The 21,435-nt window shown below is 42.7% G+C and overlaps 1 protein-coding gene across 5 annotated transcripts in view; it reads left to right on the plus strand.

Moving 5' to 3' along the window:
• NCOA2 (nuclear receptor coactivator 2) overlaps window positions 1–21,435 on the plus strand; it is a 266,118-nt gene that overhangs the window by 203,724 nt on the left and 40,959 nt on the right. For all 5 annotated transcript variants that reach the window (XM_019625996.1, XM_019625995.1, XM_019626000.1 and 2 more), the window contains 7 exons: window positions 3,285–3,388; window positions 7,833–8,010; window positions 10,727–10,915; window positions 13,710–13,811; window positions 14,061–14,204; window positions 17,198–17,345; window positions 18,975–20,241. In XM_019625996.1, the coding sequence (XP_019481541.1) occupies window positions 3,285–3,388; window positions 7,833–8,010; window positions 10,727–10,915; window positions 13,710–13,811; window positions 14,061–14,204; window positions 17,198–17,345; window positions 18,975–20,241 (2,132 nt within the window). The remainder of the gene's footprint in view (window positions 1–3,284; window positions 3,389–7,832; window positions 8,011–10,726; window positions 10,916–13,709; window positions 13,812–14,060; window positions 14,205–17,197; window positions 17,346–18,974; window positions 20,242–21,435) is intronic.

Below are 21,435 nucleotides of genomic sequence, written 5' to 3' on the forward strand. Positions count from 1 at the left end.
CACCCTGGAGAGCCGGCGGACCCACGGGAAAACCAGTCCCTTTTCCCACCCCCACCCCCATGCCAGTTGCTTCTCCATTTCTGGGAATAAGTGCCAGCGCTGGGTCTAGTCTGTCCGTCAGCCACCAAAATAGAGGCTTCTGAAAGACAGTGCTCGCCAATGAGGATACAGACACAGCGCCCCCTTCGTGAGACGTACCTTCTGGTGGGAACAGGGCGCTGTTTCATGGACAAGTGGCTGACTGCAGGAGGCGGGGAGGACAGAACATCAGCCTCCGGGAAGTCTTCTCATGTGAACGGTTCCAACGCGAGAGTCACCGCTGCTGCTGCAAGATGTTACTGACGAGCGTGCGCTATTCCTGCGAGTAGTGAGGAGGCCGGGGGAGCCCGGAGTTACTCATTCTGTGGGCTTTGCAGCTCATGGTCCTGCACCCTGACTGCCTCATACCAAAGACAAAAGCCAAATAAAATCTCAGGGCCACATAAATACATAATATCTCTTATGCGGGCTTTGGAGTTAGGTATTAGTGAAACCCAGGGATCCTTGGGTCTGAAGCCTGCTGGGCCCTCTGAAAAACAGTGCTGTTAAATTACAGTAGTCCCCCCTTATCTACCGGGATGCGTGCCCCTCCCCCCGCCCCCCCCCAGTGGATGCCTGAAACCATGGATGGTACCAACCCCCATATATAAATAAATATATATATATATATATATATATATATATATATATATATATATATAGTGTTTTTTCCTATACATACATACCTATGATAAAGTTTATAAGATAGGCCCAGTAAGAGATTAACAACAATAACTAATAATAAAATAGAACTAGTATAACAATATAGTGTAATAAATGTCATGTGAATGTGACCTCTCCCTCTCTCTCAAACTCTTGTACTGTACTCACCATTGCCCTTAAAGGAGGCACTTTCCGGCTTCTTTTTGGCATATCCAAATTGCCAGCATCTCTACTCTTGCGCTTTGGGGCCGTTATGAACTAAAGTAAGGGTGTCTTGGACACAAGCACCGTGATGCCACAGCAGTCGAACTGGTGACCGAGGCAGTGGCTGCATGACTCACGGGGGGGCAGTGTGGAGACGCTGGACAGAGGGCTGAGCTATCGTTGGGGAGCACGCAGCAGGTGGTGGCCAGTCCCGTCCCTGGACTGGGGGATGAGAAAGTGCGCAGACACTGAAGAGCAATCTACAGCCCTACGGAGCGAGCTGGCAAAGAAATATGTATTATGCCCCGGCATGCATTTATTTGGAGTATATTTGGCAGTGAAAAATGTTCTAGGAAAATGGGGATGCGGGGTGTCATATGTGGTAATATGTAGAGAGCCTGAGATGGGTGTTGCCTGCCTCAGTTGAGGCTGAGGAAGTGGCCTAAGGCTAAGCCTGCAGGTGAAACCAGCGTTCAGGGACCTAACCATCAAGAGCTAGGCAGGGACAGGCCGGCCGAGCGCGATGGTTAAGCGCTGGCTTGGGACGCCAGAGGGCCCCAGTTCGGATCCCACATATGAGGGCCAGTGACACTGCCCTCTACAGCTAAGATGCTGAACAACAGCTCAACCTGGAGCTGGGCTGCCGTGAGTCGCTGGGACGGCGTAGGCTGCAAAAAAAAAAAAAAGAGCTAGGCAGGGAAGGCAGCAGGGGGAAAACGTCAGGGCTGTCAGATCCCCACGATACTGAGTTATAAAGGGCTCCGGACCAGTCATCTGCACTATAGCTGCTCACAGTCACTTAGCTCTAAGGGGGTGAATCAGGAATGTAGTGGGGTAACTGAAAAAGCAGATACAGTCTGCTTACGATAAACACAGCAAAGAAATAACTACACTTGGAACTCAGTAAAGAAGAAATAATAACTTTATTATTATGTCCAAAAAGTCGTGACATATTTTTTCTGTTTTTTGTTGCAAAAATGCTTCATGACTTTCCCGACAACCCAATATAAATATGCTATACTAAGTCACATTTGTAAACTACTTTGTAATTTTCAAAGTGTGCTTTGCATAGCGTGCCATTTACTCCTGTCCCAGTGTGTATGTACGGAAGGCAGGTACTAAGGCCTTAAAGGGTTGAAGGTTCTTGCTTTGATTTCTACCAAGTGGCTGAGCTTAGACTTGAACTACACAGGTCTCCTTCCCGTTTCCACTGATACACATACTGGCGGAAGGTCTCCATCATGGGCGTGGCAAGATTTGCAGGACCTGCATCATTTTCCTAATTCTTTTCTCTGTTCTCAGGTACAAACAAAACTTTAGAAGTTTTCAAAATACCGTGTAAAAATCTTTAAAAAAAAAAAGAACAAGAGGCAAAATTTGCCAAGATCATGAAAGCAGGTTGATTCTGAGTACAAAATTGATTTACAGTTTTCTTATTTGCATTTAATTACAATGATAGCATGCTCTGTAAACAAGATCTAATTTATTCAGGTACAGAATAATTGGCACATTGTTTCTATGTTGTTTTCTAGCAAGTTGTAGCTATGTTTCTGATAGGCTTTAAACTTGGATATTGTCGAAACAACTAGTTTACATATATCCATAAATATGCATCCATTTCTTCTGCAATAGTTTTCCATGATGGAATGTTTTCCCGGGCCCGTGGGCCTGAGAGCTGCCCAGCACATTTTAACCCAGGAGCACTTACTATGCATCTCTGTACCAGATAAAAGGGCAGCCATTGAACTCCCTGGGTGCCTGACAGGGCGGCTCTTCTCTCTGCCTTAAATAGTTACGCCCCTTCAACAAGACAGAGACCAAATCTTTCTGGTTACTTTAAATGTGAGTGTGACAAGAGTTGGGACAGTACAAAAGTTAAGGCCGTCATTAGAGTGTCACGTGGGAGCAGCCGTCGCAGGTTGGCACTCCTTTCTGTCCCTTCCTCAAATGTGTGCCGCTGTATCTCTGATGATGCTGCCGAATTCTCAGCAGCAGACCCTCGGTTCTCCTAGTTTGAGTAGAAACTAATTGTGCCGTAGTACATAGGGGTTCTGTAATCTAGAAGAATAGCTTGTCAGAGACTCGCATGAAACCACTAACCTCACTTTATCAGCAGCCCGAGGGGGATCTGAGCCACAGGTTTGGAGGTGAAAAGTTACCTTTCTGGCTCCCGCTTCCAGCAGTTTTTCCCATTCAGTGGCAGTGGGGATGTCCTCCACCTGTTATAGCCATACCTGATCCCACCAGAGATTTCAGAAATCATGACAATAAAAACGTTTCCATGTCACTCTGTCCTTGAAATAGCACCACCATTTAACTCACACTTGCGTTTGTTGCAGAGAAAGCAGCAGCGGCCAACATAGATGAAGTGCAGAAGTCAGACGTGTCGTCTACGGGGCAGGGTGTCATCGACAAGGACGCGCTGGGGCCCATGATGCTTGAGGTAGCGACTGTGTTCTGGTTCCGTGTTTTACAGTGTTGTTGGTCTTGGCATTATTAAGTTCATTTTCAGGTGAATGTAATTGGAGGATAACCCACCGTTAATTTTCATTCTTAAGACTGAACAACTGCTTACTTCTTGAGTTTATTAACATGCATCTATCTTCTGGCTCCTGATTGCAGCATAGATGCATTTCAAATGTATCATATAGAGTGAAATTAACTAGATTAGAATATACATTCACAAGCCGGCCGAGTGGCACGTTGGTTAGGAATTGGCCTGGGACGCCAGCTCTGAGGAGCAGGGCCCGGGTTCGGATCCCACATGAGGGCCAGTAACGCTGCGCCCTCTACAGCTAAGATGGTGAACAACAGCTCGACCTGAAGCTGGGCTGCCGTGAGTCACCAGCGATGACATAGGCTGCAGTGGGGCTGGCCGGTAGCGGGTGTGAGCTTTCATGAGCTGCCAAGAGCCGCTGTGAGCAGCCATCCAATGGCCGGGGAGCAACTGCCTCACCCGGGAAGAGCACAATGATAATACCAACATGGGCCAGTGAAGCAACGTCCTCCACAACTAGACTGAAGAACAAAGGACAGCAACTTGTCTGTTCCCCTTCCCCCAATTCCCCAATAAAAATCTTTAAAAAAAAAAAAAAGAATATACATTCACAGGCTTTAACTGCCATTGGAGCGTTCATTTTGGAAAATCATGTTCACAAGACCTGTTAAATTCCACGATATGTTTTAATTTGAAATTTTTCCCAAATTCTTGATTTTTATATGTGCCGTATAGATATGCCTATATATACAGGTTAAAATTTGAGGACCAAAAAGAGGTTTATGTTTTTTACTTATGCAACTTCAAGCTAGTTTATTTATCTCATAAAGATGAAAATTGGAAGTAATAGGCAGAACTTTTGAAGATAAGCATCGCAAGTGTAATGATTGGTCTTAACTGCCTGTTCTTGATTAACTTGAGGAAATTTTATGACCAGACCGCTGTCTAGAATTTGTAAAGTCCAGCTTTCCTGTTTTATTAACTAGTAAAGTATTAAACACCAAGTGATTTGCTGTACCTGTTTCAAAATTAAAATTCAAGATGTAGGCTATGGTAAGATGAGGGAAAAAAATCAGCGAATATATAACAAGAAACAGAGGAGCCCTGAGACATAAATGATGTCAGTCCTCAAGATAATTTAGTCTGCTGATGTGACGAGATTGAAAAGCACCGCGTGGCCAGAAGCTTTGCAGCATTGTGACTGCAGGATCGCCTCACGTGCTGCTGCAGCCACACATATAAAAGAAATTAAGATTTTTAAAGCAAAGATAACCAAATAATCACTCCTTTTCTTCCACTGGTGCATAAGATGATTTTTATTTTTAGAAATTTTAATTCTGTGAAAATCGACCATATAATCAAAAGGGACCGGGGAGGGAGGTGGAGACACGGAAAAATATAAAGATCACCTGACCCAGTCTTTTTATTTAGAAATGAATAAGAATTCATTCCCTGGGGCTGGACCTGCTGCCAAAGACTCTAAATGATCCATGTTGGCCCTTGCCGCTTTCTCTTGATTCACTGGCTTGAAAGCATCCAGCTACAATTTTCAGGGGAAAAGCAAAAACACACTTAACCTGATTTTCCAGAGTCAACAGGCAGTGGAAGGCCAGCGAAGGCTACTTCCCGCCTGGTTCTCAGAAGCAGATAAGAAAACTCTTATTAACTAGGTGGACTTTTTAGAATTAGATGGAATAAAGTGGATAACTTCCTGCAAAAAAGATTTTGAATTGCAAACAAAATTGATTTGAAAATCACAGTAATCTAAATTATGACAGGAAATTTTCATATATCAGTGTTGATTCCTTGTATCAGGAGGGAACATTAAAGGAGGGTGGAAAATTCTGGGAAAACTTTCAGGGCTTCTAAAAGGAAATGCTTAGAGTAACCACAAGGCTGTGTGTGACTCAAACCCTGTGAGAGCAAGTTCATTAATTGTAGAAGTCAGATTGCTAGATATCAGTGGGCCTCATCTCACAAAATCAAACTAGCACTTTTGCTGTTGCACAATAGTTTTCTGAGAATTCAGCGCATTGAGCAAGCCGTCGTGCACCAGGACTTGCGTGCTAAATATGTTGGAGAGGTAATGCTTGACTCTGGTGTCTTGAGGTTTGAATTTAACTCTTTATCTCTGTTTACATGTAATAATTTAAACAGAAAACTTGTTCTCGCTGAGCTGTTCCTCGGCATAGATGCACACTCATGCTTACATCATAGCATAGTGGTTGCTAGGCAACAAAACCAAATGTCAGCTTTTTTCATCAGAGTATATCATAGTGAGCTTTAAAAAAACACAAACAGCTTTATGAGATGAAACAATTTGATCTTTCGGTTATATTATGCCACAAATCAGCCTTTTTTATACCAGGGTACAAAAACAGTAGGAAGCTACATGCACTTCCAAAAGTGAACTATATATAATATAATTATGAAAATCCCTGTTGAATGTGTATCTAAAGTGGTAAGCTTAAAAGGACACTTGGTACATTACTAATTAACTGACAGACTTCCTGTCCCTCTTACAGACACACACGTTCGAACATATACTCACAAGGTTTTCAAGGGTTGGTGCCAACCTATTACGAAAGGCCATTTACATGTAGTCTTGCTCTGCCCGGCGTATTGTTTATACCATTGGGGAAACCTGACAAAATATTTAAGAAAAACTTAAAACCAAGTGGGGTGTTGGTTTTTTGTGGGGGAGGGAGTGGCTTTTCACTGGTGCCTTCTGGTCAGTTCTATTTGAGAGAACACTTAGTTTTGTGACAAAAATAGAAATTGGAAAGATACTCAAAGAAAGCTCACAAAAGAGGAGCCTGTTAAATAATAACTTAAGGAAAAACAACCTAGGGAAAAAGCAAACACTTTCTGCCTCATCCATACACATGGTTACACCAGTGTGTACATGTAACAGCCATGTTAAAAACACTTGCAGATAATAGCATGGCGAAGCTGTGTGGCGTAAGCTGGGAAGACCAGGTGGCCCTGTTTCCAGGTATGCCTGATCAATATCAAGCCTTTTCTAGTCCCGATCACCCACCTGATCTATAAAACAGCTCTGACAAGCAAGGATCAAAAAGGGAAAGGAGGAGTAACGAAGACAAACTCGCTGAACTCCCGACCTTTGCATCGTCAAGAGAAACATGATAGGAAAGGGGACTGGGACAAGACTGGAGCAGAGCTTGGCTGCAGAGTAACTGAACGCGTGACCCCTGGAGCCAGGTCCACCTGGATTCAAATTCCAGCGCTGCCACTGACCAGTGGCAAGATCTTGGGCGAATCACTTAGTCTCTTTGAGCCTCAATTTCTTCCTCCTCTGTAAATCCCTCTCAGAGTTATAAATATTTAAATGACACAATTTGTTTAAGGCACAGTAAGCATGCTCCATCGCCATGATTCTCCTTATTTCCTGAAATGACCCTTACACTCTTCATCTTCCCTAATCTGGAGTGGACTGACAAGGAAGAGAGAGGGGTTGTACCCCTTACAGGGAAAATGCTGCTGTTACCAAGGTGATTTAAGAGCCTGCATCTTGACAATCTAGAGACCAAGTACTAGAGAAAGGCACAATTATTGGGTCGTCAGGAAAGTCATGATATATTTTTCTGTGTCTTTTAATGCAAGAATGCATCATGACTTGCCCGACAACCCAATAGTTAACTGTCGAGTTCTCACTGTTATAAACCGAAACCTCGAGTCCCTTTCAAAGCCTCTTTAAAACCACGAGCCTCAGGACAGTGCTGACCACATCTAAGCCTGAGGTCCCAGTCAAGACAAGCTGGTCATAATAGAGGCACTTCCCAGACCCTTTCCCCACGTACACCAAACAAGAAAGAATTGAGGTTTCTTTAAAGGTCCGAGGTCATCTGTGATTCTTTTCTTATAAACCCAGGGAGCTTCAAAGGTAGTAGAAGGGCCGGGGAGGGGGGGGGGGTTGGTCTTTATCCTTAACCTGAGGCAAAATTATCAACGACTCCTTCCCCTTGTATTACATAAGAAACTTGACCACATTACTTTGTATGGTCGGTAATGTGGAAGTAGCTCTTCATCCTATGGAGCAAGTACATTGATCTCATTTTGAAAATACAGATAAGTAAATGCTTGTACACTTTTTGGCAATAATTACCTCCTGGTGATTTAACAGAGTTGGTATTTGTCATTTAGTTTGTGACAGAAAACCCTGATCTAGGCTCTCTCGCACTTTCTAAGATAGAGTAATTTTACCAAGAGAGAACGTGTTGATTGTTTTGAAAAGCAGAAGAGCGAGAGAGATCTCTTTTCCATCCACATGTGAATTCTAATGCTTCCCTTAAAGGAATCTCCCCGTCTTACCAATTGCGCGTGGTTTTATGCCGTACCCTTCCCAACACAGTTTGTCCTTTTCCTTTAGGCCCTTGATGGGTTCTTCTTTGTGGTGAACCTGGAAGGCAACGTGGTGTTCGTTTCAGAGAATGTGACACAGTACCTAAGGTATAACCAAGAGGAGCTGATGAACAAAAGTGTATACAGCATCCTGCATGTTGGGGACCACACGGAATTTGTCAAAAACCTGCTGCCAAAGTCCATAGGTAAAGGATTGTCTGCTGGGTCTCTCCTCACTTGCCCGCCCTCCCCGGGGACACATGTAGCCTTGTTTGGAGGGGGATACCAAAGAACCACATTGTGTCGATTGGGGATATAGAGATGCTTGATGTTTAAGCTTGGAAGTCAGGGCGAAAAGGATATCTGCAGATATTGATCTTGGGTGATTGATCGTTTATTTAAAGTACATGAAAATAATTCAGAATGAAAGTACTCGTGGCAACTCTTCACGAGTTTGTTTTGTTGCTTTATAAGGAAGTGCCAAATTGCCTCCCACTCTGTCCAGCGCCAGCCAACTCTGTTCTGCCCTATGTCTCCATGACTGTCTAGTAGGTAGGAGATCATGAGAAATCTGAGATTCAACACATTTTGGGAAAAAGTATGTATGTGGGAGTATACATCATTCTAAAAATAAAATGTTAAGGGACAAAGTGGTGTATAGTGGTTCAGACACTGTCAGCCCAGGAGCCCTAAACTGGCTCTTGCGTTTCACGGACTCCTCGGTGGCTCTGCAGGTGTCTCCCTCCACCAGATGCTGCCTCCTTCCCCACCCTCCCCATTTCAGATTCCTGACTTCTCCATCTGATGTTCGAGACGCTGTCCGCAAGTGTTCTTGATGATTTGGGGCCATGTTTTAAAGTGGGTGGCTCACAGCATGGGCCCACCTTAGTATGGCTGTTCCCACTTACTAAGTGGTTCTTTTTTAATATTCTCACTTAAACTGGTGATGCTGACAACATCTTCACAGATAAAAAGAGGTGCATATTTTAGTAGAGAATAAGGTCAAGTCCTGAGTTGTTAGCAAGTATTTCCGTTCTTTTTCTTCAGACTGTTAATATGTGCTGGTCTTACTGCTACCTCAGTAAGTAGGAAGAAGTCTTTTCAGATTCCATTATGGCTGGCCTTTCCTTGAAGGGTGAGCCCTTTGCTCAAACTGACTGCAGCAGTAATACTACAAAATACTGAATACTTGTGTGAGATTCTTCTGTTATATTCTCTAGTAAATGAACATGAAAATGGGATTTCTTATTTCACATAGCTAACATTTTCAGATCTCTTCAGTAATTTTACGGCTTCCTCAAAGGACCTATACTTATTAATTCACTATTATTAATTCATTTGTCTAAGGAGCCTTACATTATATTGTACATTTTTATACTTTCAATTACTTATTAACCTGATTACTCTATGTAGTTTCCATTTTATAAATAATCTTGTAAGCTGATGGTGAAATGTCTGCACAGGCTTATAAAGTTACCTCTGGTTCCTTCTGTTCTTCTAAAATCGTTTCTTGCAGTTAACTTGATATTTCTTTTTTCTCTCTAGTGCTTGTTTTCTTTTTTATTCCTCTACAGTCTTGTGGCTGTGGGGTTAGCCTTGCACTCACCGTAACGCCTATATGTCCCATTTAGTGCTTTCTAATTAGTACCTTTTGAGAGTATATGAGCTTACCTTGTGACTGCCCCATTTTTTGATTCCCTCTTTCATTGCCCTACTGGTCCTAATACTTTTTAGGTAACACATAAGGAACAGTAAAGAAAAGAATACCAAAATGAGAATTAGCATTAGTTCCGATTCCAGCTCTTTTAGTAGTTGGACATTTCTTTGTATGTCAGTTTTCTTCTCTGTGGAATAAGGAATTTGACCTGGTGATACATAAATACCCTTTGATTATCGAAATTAGTCCTTCTTTTATTTATCTCATTGGTGTCTCCAAAGCAGTTCCCCGAAAAAGTATGCCTTTCCTTTCTTGCATTATTTTTTTCTTCACTTAATATATACATTTCTAAGTATTGGTACTAAAATAGAAGAGAAGTGAAGTCGTTTTTCACTTGAAAAGAAATAAATGACATTAGCCATCTATCCTCAAGGATTTTTCAGTCTTATTGAGGAAATGTGCATGAAACAAAAAAGACTGCAGCAGAGTAATTCAGCAACAGCCACGTTACAGAATACACACTAAAATTTCTGTAAAATTTTAGAAAAGAAAAACCTGTAAGAGGAGGCAGCGTAAGTTGCCTACAGTAGTTGGTTAAGTGTGTAGAGGATCTCAGCCTTAGAGCAGGAGTACCTTTGGATGGGAGAAATCAAGGCAGACTGACATTTTACATCGAGTGGTAGGAGCAGAGATATCCATGTGGGACAGGATATGGAAAATGGCAGCAGGCGGGTGCTGGGCAAAGAGAACGATCTGGATAGATGGAGAACATGGGGCTGGTTAGTGCGAGTTCGATTTATCATTTTGAATAGCCTTAATACTGCTGACTACATCGTCCAAATCCTTTTGAAGAATTTAATGTGTGCTCTAGTCAGTGCCACGTACAGATATTTCAGTAGAGGGTAACATATCTAAAACTGGAATGTGAGTAGATTGAACTAAATTTCCAAGAAGTCAAACTCAGGGAAACCCGAAAAATAAAAACCTATAGTATTCTAGTAATAAGTAATCAACGTCTAAACTTGAAGGGAAGGAGGCAGAGTAAAGAGTGAAAAAACATTTTGAAAATCCCAAGAGTTTTCCCACATTGTTGAAACATGAACCCAACAATTTTTTCCCCTCTAAGATTATGAAATTGCTTAGAAAAGTATAAACACTATATAAAAATGAAAGAAAACATGTTTCCCATGTCATTTTGATCATTTGGCAATAGTGAGTCTGATGTTAGTTTCTTTATAATTTCGGGTTCCTCTTGCCTTGCTCAGTGAACGGGGGATCTTGGTCTGGAGAACCTCCCAGGCGGAACAGCCATACGTTCAATTGCCGGATGCTGGTAAAGCCTTTACCTGATTCAGAAGAGGAGGGCCATGATCACCAGGAAACACATCAGAAATATGAAACTATGCAGTGCTTTGCTGTCTCTCAACCAAAGTCCATCAAAGAAGAAGGAGAAGGTAGGGCAAAATCTCTCGGATGTTTTATATATGTGTGTATTTATTCTTGCGCTGCTACTTTCAGACTTAATCTAAAATTAGTCGCCAGAAAAATTGAGAGGCAGGTTTTTTTGGTGGTGGTTCTTTTCACGTACTTAACAATTTTTGAGATAAATTTAATTTATAAGTCTTTGAAACAGCGCTAATCCAGTATTGGGTTGTCGGAAAAGTCATCACGCATTTTTGCAACGAAAAACATAGAAAAAACACATCATGACTTCCGACAACCCAGTAGAATTTTCTACGATGATGGTAGTGTTATATATCTTCAATGTCTGAGGCAGCGGCCACTAGCTACATCTGGCTATGGAGCATTTGAAATGTCAGTAATGCATTTGGGAGACCAAATTTTCTATTTTATTAAATTTACACTTAAATAGCCACCTGTGGCTAGGGGCTACCCTGTTAGTGGTTGAGCCTCTTGGCAAGCCTAAGCTCCTGTGATTGTCTGCGGCGAGCTATGACCCACAGCCTAGAAAAACGCGCACAGTTCCAACAGCAGCTTTCATATACGTTGACCCTGGAGCAACTCGGAAGTTAGGGCACTGACCCCTGTACAGTTGAAAATCTGCATTTAACTATTGACTCCTCCATAACTGAACTACTAATAGGCTACTGTTGACCGGAAGCCTTATCAATAACATACGCAGTCGAGTAACACACAATTTGTATGTTATATGTATTATATACTGTATTCTTGCAATAAAGTATGCTAGAGGACAGAAAATGTTATTAAGAAAATCATGAGGAAGAAAAACATTTACAGTACTGTATGTATTTATTGAAAAAAAAATCCACGTATAAGTTGGACACATGCAGTTCAAACCTGTTGTTCAAGGGTCAGCTGTACTTTCAAGGGATTAATGGGTCCCATGTAGTTTATCCATGGGTGCTGGGTCCCCGATATGATGTAATACAATGATCCTTAAGAGAGGATAGAGGTGGGAGCAGGGAATTGAGGGTGTTTCATACTATTGGCTGTTAGGCTCTTCTCCTTAAAGAGGTGCTGACGTAGCATCCACCCCCTACACCCCCCAAGCAAGGCCTTCACAGTTGAGTGTCAGCCTGTAATATGAGACAGTGCTAAAGAGTGCATCCTGCATGCCTGGCAGAAGGAGAAGAGCTGAGGACCACTGGTGAATGGAAGCCTCATGGGCCTTATAACCAGACAGGCCAGCTCCTAATTCAGCCACTCACCAGCCCTGATTCTAGGCAGGCTCCTTGAGCTCTCCGAACATCACTTCACTCTGTTACCGAGTAGCAGTGTCAGAATGTAATAAGGATCACGTGACTATGCCTGAACCATGATTGGCATTAAATACTAGTTATTTAATCCTTTTAAAAAATAGGTAAGTAATTTTTCATTTAAATTTTATTGGAAAGGAAATAATAGAGCTGTCATAGATGATACATAGTTTTTCAAAATTAAGTTTTTACGTAGGTATGGGATGTCAAGTGATTTGATTCACTTTTATGCAACAGTGCTGCTAAGTCATCCATCTATGATAATACCCTACAGCAGCATAAAAAAAGGTATAGCTGAGCTCAGTTTTGTTTGGGTGTTGTATATTTAAGCTTTTTTGGACATTTCAAATCTGATGCTGGATGTTAGCACAGCATAGTGTAGGGTTTCTGAGCCATGGTGTGCTAAGGTTCAAATCCTGTTCATCAAAGTTTTGTGTGATGTTGGATTGCTTAAACGTCATGCTTCCGTTTTCTCCACTGTGAAATGGAGATAATACTAGTACTTGCCTCTAGAGTCAAGAGGATTAAATTAATTGGTAGCCTATAAAAGCAGCTAGAAAGATGTCTATCTGATCATAAGTGCTCAGAAATTTAGCATTTATTATGTGGAGGATGAGGGTTACATTTAATTTTGTGATTCTTGCTATTACTGGATGTAGTTAAAGCATTCTTTCCCACATTTAAAGGTGAACAATTAGAAATCAATGACTTAAGATATGACTAGACTATTTTTAACATCCTTTTATCCAGCATTTTTGAAATTGGAGGGACTATGCAATGTGTTCTGCATGTTACAAAGATAAATACAACATTTACTTGTTCTCCAGAAGTGAACACAGATGCATAAAACAGTTTAAGTGGGGTGAGGAGCAAATGCTTAGCATTGGGAACGTGAGACACTGGCCACGACTGAGGGTCGCAACTGGGCCCATGCTGCATTTTCTGGGATTTATTCTCCAACTCTGAGTCTAGATTTAGTTTAAATTCTTTGTTTTAAATCGCACGTGTCCATTGTAAGGGTATTTACATAGTTGGGTAGAAGGTATACCTAGTTTTCAACTGTCTCGTGGTGAATCTGAAACTCAGGCGCCCTTGACAAAGCAGAGTGTCAGACTGGGGCTTCGTCATTTTTGTACTTTATCATGAATTCAGCCGGTTGTTAGTATTAGCCATTTGATAAGAAAGGACTCCATTATTTTCCATCATTGGGGAAGGGGTTTCAAGTTGCTCACACCGGCACAGGGGATACACTTTTGTCACAGGCACCGTGTGGCTTCGACTGTGTGTCCTCAGCTCCCCCAGCCCCTCCCACACACCATGCCCTCCCCGTCCCAAGCTGCTTCCCACTTCAGTGGAGGAGAGAATAAAGCCCCTGAAAAGCAGAGGTACGCAGAGTTGTGTCACTCTCTCCGTTGTCGATATACAAGGCTGTGCTCTCATAAATACGCTTGAGTTTGTTTGAATCACTAAAAAAGCCTAAGACGATGACCTTAAATGTCTCCAATTGAAGATCTGCAGTCCTGCCTGATTTGTGTGGCAAGGAGAGTTCCCATGAAGGAAAGGCCCGTTCTTCCCTCATCCGAAAGTTTTACTACTCGCCAAGATCTCCAAGGTAAATCCTCTTCCCAAAGAAACCCTTTTAGAACACCTGCGTGTGTGTCATCGCGCGGGCTCTGTGAGGAGACCGGTGGAGAAGCCGGGCGCGGTGACTGCTGCGGGGGCGGGAGCGCCGAGGACGCGGCAGGGAGGGAGGACTCGTGCTCCCGACCGTAAATAAATAAAGGGGTATGATTTTGCAATTTAATTATTGCCATAAACAGGAGATCGGTATGTGGGTCTGAGGCCTGCTGTTGTTTAACAGGCAAGATCACGTCGCTGGACACGAGCACCATGCGGGCCGCCATGAAGCCGGGCTGGGAGGACCTGGTGAGACGGTGCATCCAGAAGTTCCACGCCCAGCACGAGGGGGAGGCCGTGTCCTACGCCAAGAGGCACCACCACGAAGGTACGCGTCTCTCGAGGGCCGTTTACTCAGTGCCTGCCGTGGGACCTGCTCTGAAACAGTGATTCCGGAAGGCTCACCTCGGGGACATGCGGCTGGTTACTCTTGGTGTTCGTGTGCACTCGCGTCACCTCACCCGGAAGACGGTGCCACCTGAGGGCAGATTTCATAGGCGTCCCCGCAGGACAGACAGTGTGATAAGGGAAATAGGCTTGGAGATGATAACTTCACAGACGGATGAGAGGAAAGGGAAAGAGGTCCTTTTCTTGGATCCTAAGGCTTCCAGATGTATAAGACAACTTAGTAAGTCACCATCTAATACCAAGAGAAATATTGCCTGAATCATAAGGACAATCTGGAAATAAGAATGAAATGAAATGTGTAAAAGCCCGTGGTTTTTTGATTGAGGTGACAGTGGGACCCCAAGCCCTCCTTCCAGGTGACCACTGAAGGCTGCCCAGATGTTTCTGGAAAGGCCAAAGAGATGAAGTGACTTGTCTGGAGTCACACAATTAACAGAACAACTGGAACTAAACCCAGAACTTCAGAGTCATGTTTCAGAATCCAGCTGCCCTTACTGAGCACCTGGTCCTGTCCAGCATGGTCCCCCTTTGGGTTGCCTCCTTGGTGCAGGCGGTGCCACACTCGTGCTATGAATGGGGAGGCCGACACAGGGGAGGCGACTGGCTCCTGGGTATTGCATTCGGAAGTGTCAGCACCGAGGGTGAATCTGAGACCCATCCCAACAGCCACTCTGGCGTGCTGCCCCCAAGGTTCTTCCCATTCTGCTCTTTTGATAAACTCTTTTCCTTAGCACGTGCTAAGTGAAGAAGGGAGACACTTTCTGCTTCTCCTGGCCTTTGATTCTCCTCTCCTGGGTACTTCATACCCTGGCAGGGTGCACTTGAGAGGTAGGGATGGCCAGAGAGGGGCCAGGCTGCCCGCAAGGGACTCGGCACAAGGCCTAAGGCCTCGGAACTCAACCTGACAAATTGTCTGCATTTTTGCAGAGAAAAATACTAACTCGTTATTGAAAACAGTTTCAGTTGTCATATTCCATTGACTGTGCATCTGTGACCTTGGCATTTTACCAGTAGTGTTTATATGTTTAAACTGTATGCTTTTAAGATTGCTATGAGAAAGTACACATCATAGCAAATGACCGCTCTCCTCATTCCCTTATTTTTTTCCTCATCTTATTTATCATTATTTCTTAAAAAATAAGCAGGTAATCCAACAACTTGTGTCTTCCAGCATTTTTCTTTAAGTTGGAAAGAAGAAGAGGAAATACAGATGCTACATTTGATAGAAATCAATATTTAGCCTGCCATCTCACTAGATCTGGTTTAAAATAAAAATAGTAACAACAACAAACAAATCACCATGAGCAAACGTGGTCAGTGTCCTTGGGCCCTAAGCAGCAATGCCCTGCATTTAATTCTATGGCTTCTTGATTCCTTATGAAAGGGTTTAGGCAGATAGATATACCAGGCACCATGCTATCTAGGACCCACTGAAAGGACACGCCAACATATATGAAAGACATTTCATCTAAATGTGTGAAATAGGTAAGGTCGAGGGTAATCATTTGCATTGGATAACAGCCTACTGGAAGGCTTTGTTTAAATGGAGGAGCTTCCCAAGTGATCAGGCACATATGCTTACACGGACCTACTTAGTAAAGATGTTTGGTGGAGACCAAATGGAAATGGAAAGTCTTAAGGAATCACATCCAAGGTCAGATAAAATTCTGAAATTAAAAGCCATTGAAAATAGGAGTCCTATCATAAAAAGGGTACCTATGCTACCTTTTAGGAACATACTTATTGTACAAGACAAGAGACGCATGTTCATCTCCAGTACTGCCACTTGGGAGTAACTCATGCAACAGCAGAGACCAGAAAGTGGTACCTAAATACTGCACGTAACTGAAACCGCACAGGGTTTCTTCAGGGGAAGTGCTCACAGTGAAATTTTACTGAGAAATCAGGATCCACGTGGTGTGTCAGAGACTCTCACCATTTTTGTGGAAGGGCGAATGTGCTTGGTCACTTTGGGGCTAGCAATTCAACCCACAAAATTTGTGCTGAGGATTATGTGGTAAAAACATGGTAGTCTTAAAATGGTTTAAGAGGTAAGTAAATACCATGGCAATTTTTCTCTAAATTGAAATGTTCTTTTTTAATATGCAATATTTGACAGTTTTAAAATAGAGTTATTTTAAAGGATAAATCATGAAGTCTTTTTTTTAAGATAAATTATTTTAACCTTGTTGATTTGTGTTGTATTTTCTACTATTGTCTTGAAAATGGAAACGCCTAGTTTTTTATCCAGAAGCTAAACCAATTTCATGTCCCTAAGATTTGCACTTTTATTGTTTCAGTTTTCTATTCAGCCTTTCTTTCCTCTGAAAAGAGTTTTCTGATTGTTTATCTTTTACTTCCTGTTGTCCTAACCACAGAAATAATGCTTCTTACACAGTGAGAAACAGAATTGGGGAATAGTAGTGTGAGATGATGAATTGAGCAGTATGTAACTTGGAGACGAATATTCGGGGAATATATTTACTATCATCAATTTTACTATAATATTTGTATTAATTTAAAGGGAAATTAAAGGCAAGTTGTACACTTTAGACATACCACGTTTATGCATTGTTTTCTAACATTTTAAATCATTGCAAAGCTTGTTTGAGCTAATAAGTTGCTTACCCTGTGTTTTGCCGTGGTACTGAAGATTTTTTTCAAGAATATAGTTTGAGGATCTAAGCTTCATTTAAAAAAAAACACAATATATTGAATGTATTGGTATTTTGAGTGAAAAATACATGTGCTTTTAAAAATGTGCAGAGTTTTAATATCATGAAATAGTACAACTCTTTTTAACTATCGGTCGGAAAATGTTAAACTGAATGAAGTTTATTACTATGTTTTGTCCCATTCCCACCCCGTGATGTGTTTCCTAAACATGCATTCTGTTTCCTTGCTTGCCGACAGTGCTGCGACAGGGGTTGGCATTCAGTCAAATCTATCGTTTTTCCTTGTCCGACGGCACTCTCGTTGCTGCACAGACGAAGAGCAAACTCATCCGTTCTCAGACTACTAATGAGCCTCAGCTTGTCATATCGTTGCACATGCTTCACAGGTAAGCTTAGTTCTGCGAGATCGTCTTCTTTCCAAGTTCCAAGGAGACGGTGCAAAAGCAGCCAGTCACCCTAGAGCTTCCCAGATTTGTTAGACATTTGTATTGATTAACCCCAAGGATGTACAATATAAAATTAAATTGCTATTAACTATTCGTTTAAAGACAACTCATGATACCTGCTCAGTAAGGCTATCCTTTGAATTTTAGCCTGAGCACTAGTGAATTTTAAAGCCCAGCTGGACGAACGCAGGCTAGCTCTAACTTTGCTCTGACTGGACTGTTATAACAGGGAAGTGAAATTGACACAGCAGGGCGGGGATATCGAAGCCAACAGCACGGTTGGCTCTTGTGTTTTAATCTCAACTTTCAAATATGCATACTTTTAGAAGGCATAGTTTAGATTTTTAGTCTCAGGGTTAAATTAACTTCTTGACATTAGACTTCAAATTGCAGGGTAATAAACATGTCCATAAGAAATAAAGTAAAGACAACTAAAGGTTGATTTTAAAATATCATGAACCATATTGTTTGAGAGCACAAATTTAGGAAAATAACTACATTTCAAGTTATGTAAATATTTATGGATGTGCTATATAAAACTTGAGGTGCTATCAGAGGATACATGAAGTTGCTCTGGGTAAAGAACATCTTTTTATTGCATTCCTCAATTATTTACGTTCTTATTTTGGAATAAAAAAAAATCAGGCAGCCCTGTTTGCCAACTGTTAATAAATCTGACCTCAAACTGAAACAATTTGAAAATGATTATAGATGTGCCAGATTTCACCCCCTGTAACTGAAAGCTGATGTTTGATAATTCGTGAAACCTGTTTTGTTTGGGTTTGTGAACACATTTGGCAACTCACAAGTGACTGCCAAGGCTGTAAATTAAAGCTCATCAGGCTTGGAAAATCATCTGGTTCGGAAAACCTGCCTTTTAGCCATCAGTAAGGGAATGGATGGCGTTGTCTAAGCGTCGGGGAATTGGAACACAAAAGGTCACTCTGACGTTGTCTCCATGTTGTCTGTTTTGGAGGCTCTTGCTTTGACAGGGGTATCTGTTAAAGTGACCTAATTCTAAACAGTTTGGGTAACTATTGGCTCTGAAACATGCAGAGTTTCTCATTCTTAGGGGCAAGTTTGTTCCCCCTAAATTTGCAGTCCTTTTTGAGACAAGTGGTACAGATGTGTCTGTCGTCCAGAATTATAATCTCTGGCAGGTGATGGGAGATAGGTCTGCTTATTTGGGGCATTTCTTTTAGATGGTTCAAGCTCTCAGTTATTCATAATAATATACCATTTAATGAAAAAGATATATTACGTAATTGGAACCCTTCTAATGTCACGTCTAATAACTACAATTTCAATATGGCGGTAGTCAAATTTAGAAAACACTCCCTCTGTAAAACTGCAGACATCTTAATGAGTTGACTGAAAAATATCCCTCTTGGTCCAAAAGTAAATATGTTCGGTCTTGTCCATAATTGCAGATTGTTTCATTAAAGTATTACCTTTCCTTTAAGTGTAGCCTGTTCTTTTAAAGAAAAGAGGCCATTTCATTTTTTAAAATTAATAACAACATGCTAAGTGCTTTTCCTTTTATCTGACATTTCCTTCTTCATTCTACAGAGAGCAGAATGTGTGTGTAATGAACCCGGATCTGACTGGACAAGCGATGGGGAAGCCATTGAATCCAATTAGCTCTGGCAGCCCTGCCCATCAGGCCATGTGCAGTGGGAACCCAGGTCAGGACATGACCCTCAGTAGCAATATAAATTTTCCCATAAATGGCCCAAAGGAGCAAATGGGCATGCCCATGGGCAGGTTTGGTTCTGGGGGACTGAACCATGTGTCAAGCATGCCAGCAACCACTCCTCAGGGTAGTAACTATGCACTCAAAATGAACAGTCCCTCCCAGAGCAGCCCTGGCATGAACCCAGGACAGCCCAACTCCATGCTTTCACCAAGGCATCGCATGAGCCCTGGAGTGGCTGGAAGCCCTCGCATCCCACCCAGTCAGTTTTCCCCTGCAGGAAGCTTGCACTCCCCCGTGGGAGTTGGCAGCAGCACAGGAAATAGCCATAACTACACCAACAGCTCCCTCAATGCACTTCAGGCCCTCAGCGAGGGGCACGGGGTCTCACTAGGGTCATCGTTGGCTTCGCCGGACCTAAAAATGGGCAACTTGCAAAACTCCCCAGTTAATATGAATCCTCCCCCACTCAGCAAGATGGGTAGCTTAGACTCCAAAGACTGTTTTGGACTTTATGGGGAGCCATCTGAAGGTACAACTGGACAAGCGGAGGGCAGCTGCCATCCTGGGCAGCAAAAGGAGACAAGTGACTCCAGCCTGCCCCAGGGCGTGAGCAGCGAGCGACCTGACGGACAGAACAGGCTGCACGACAGCAAAGGACAGACCAAACTCCTCCAGCTGTTGACCACCAAATCTGACCAGATGGAGCCTTCACCCTTGTCCAGCTCTTTGTCGGACGCAAACAAGGACTCCGCGGGTAGCTTGCCTGGCTCTGGGTCGACACATGGCACCTCGCTCAAGGAGAAGCATAAGATTTTGCACAGACTCCTGCAGGACAGCAGTTCCCCGGTGGACCTGGCTAAGTTGACAGCGGAAGCCACAGGCAAAGAGCTGAGCCAGGACGCCAGCAACACGGCTCCCGGCTCTGAGGTGACTATTAAACAAGAGCCCGTGAGCCCCAAGAAGAAAGAGAATGCACTACTGCGCTACTTGCTCGATAAAGATGATACTAAAGATATCGGTTTACCAGAAATAACCCCCAAACTTGAGCGGCTGGACAGTAAGACAGACCCTGCCACTAACACAAAATTAATAGCTATGAAAACTGAGAAGGAGGAGATGAGCTTTGAGCCTGGTGACCAGGTGAGTTGGTGATGTGTCCTCTCGGCTGTGCTGACCCCTGTCCATCAAGCGTTCTCTCCACAGGGGCATTTTGAGGCCTCAGGTGATTAGATATTAAAAATAAGTCTTCTCTTTTGCTTTTCTTCCTTTGAAAACAGTTCATTCTCACTGAAGCTGCGGTTGTAAATACTCTGTCTAGTAAAAGGTGACATTCTTTCAGGGTAGGGGTCGGCTGCCTGTTTTGTTTGTTTTGCTAAAGGGCCAAATGGTAAATATTTATGGCTTTGCCGGCCATGCAGTTTCTACCACAACTGTTCCATTCTGCCATTGCAGTGTGAAAGCAGCCGCAGACTCCGTGAAAACGAACTCTGTGTTCCAGTCAACTTGACTTACAGGTCGTGCTGTTTGAATGTTACACAATTCTCATGTGTCGCAAAGTCCTCTTCTTTTCATTTTTTTTCGATTGTTATAAATGTAAATCCATTCTTAGTGGTGGGCGGGAGCTGGCCCGCAGGCCAGCTGTAGTCTGACCCCTGTTAGTGGAAGATGCCGACGTTGGAGATAACCACTTCCTCAGCACTGGGCTCTGTCAGGACAGACTTCATTCAGTGATTTCTTATTTACCTTTCTCTCTTTTTAAATCAGAGTTTGACCGGTTTTCAGGCATAGTGAAGATCGTTGTGCCTCTCCTTATTCTCAACCAAAACTCTGATTCATGCTAAAGAATTTCTTAGACAATCGGCATTTAAAAAGTATTTAAGGGGGAAGGGATAGTAACACAGGAGAGGGAAAGCTTAACTTGGTGTATGTCTGAGCCATCATATATAAATGCAAAACTAAAATGATGGGTGGTATTATCTGTTGTTCTTATCTGAAGACTTAATTCCCTGGAAAAACCCAGGACAGCTGAAGTGATATTCAAAGTCATTCTTGATAATAGTCTAAGGAAATAATGACATCACAAGGAAAATGTAAACCGTTTGTTACATTTTCGAGTTGTTAGTGACACAGTGGCTTGGCCTGGGGTGCTTCCTGCGGAGTTGGTGACTGGCTGGGTTAATGGTCCAAGACCTCCCCCTGCACGACCAACTCTAGTTCCTCAGCCCTGCCCTGGACTTCACGTCTTTTAGGACATGATTCATTAAGAAGAGAAGAAGCGGCGGAGGCCTCCCTATTTTAAATGGTTCACTTTTTTGTCCTGGAAATTCACTAATT

The sequence above is a fragment of the Hipposideros armiger genome, unplaced genomic scaffold (assembly GCF_001890085.2).
Source record: "Hipposideros armiger isolate ML-2016 unplaced genomic scaffold, ASM189008v1 scaffold_650, whole genome shotgun sequence".
Classification (NCBI taxonomy): Eukaryota; Metazoa; Chordata; class Mammalia; order Chiroptera; family Hipposideridae; genus Hipposideros; species Hipposideros armiger.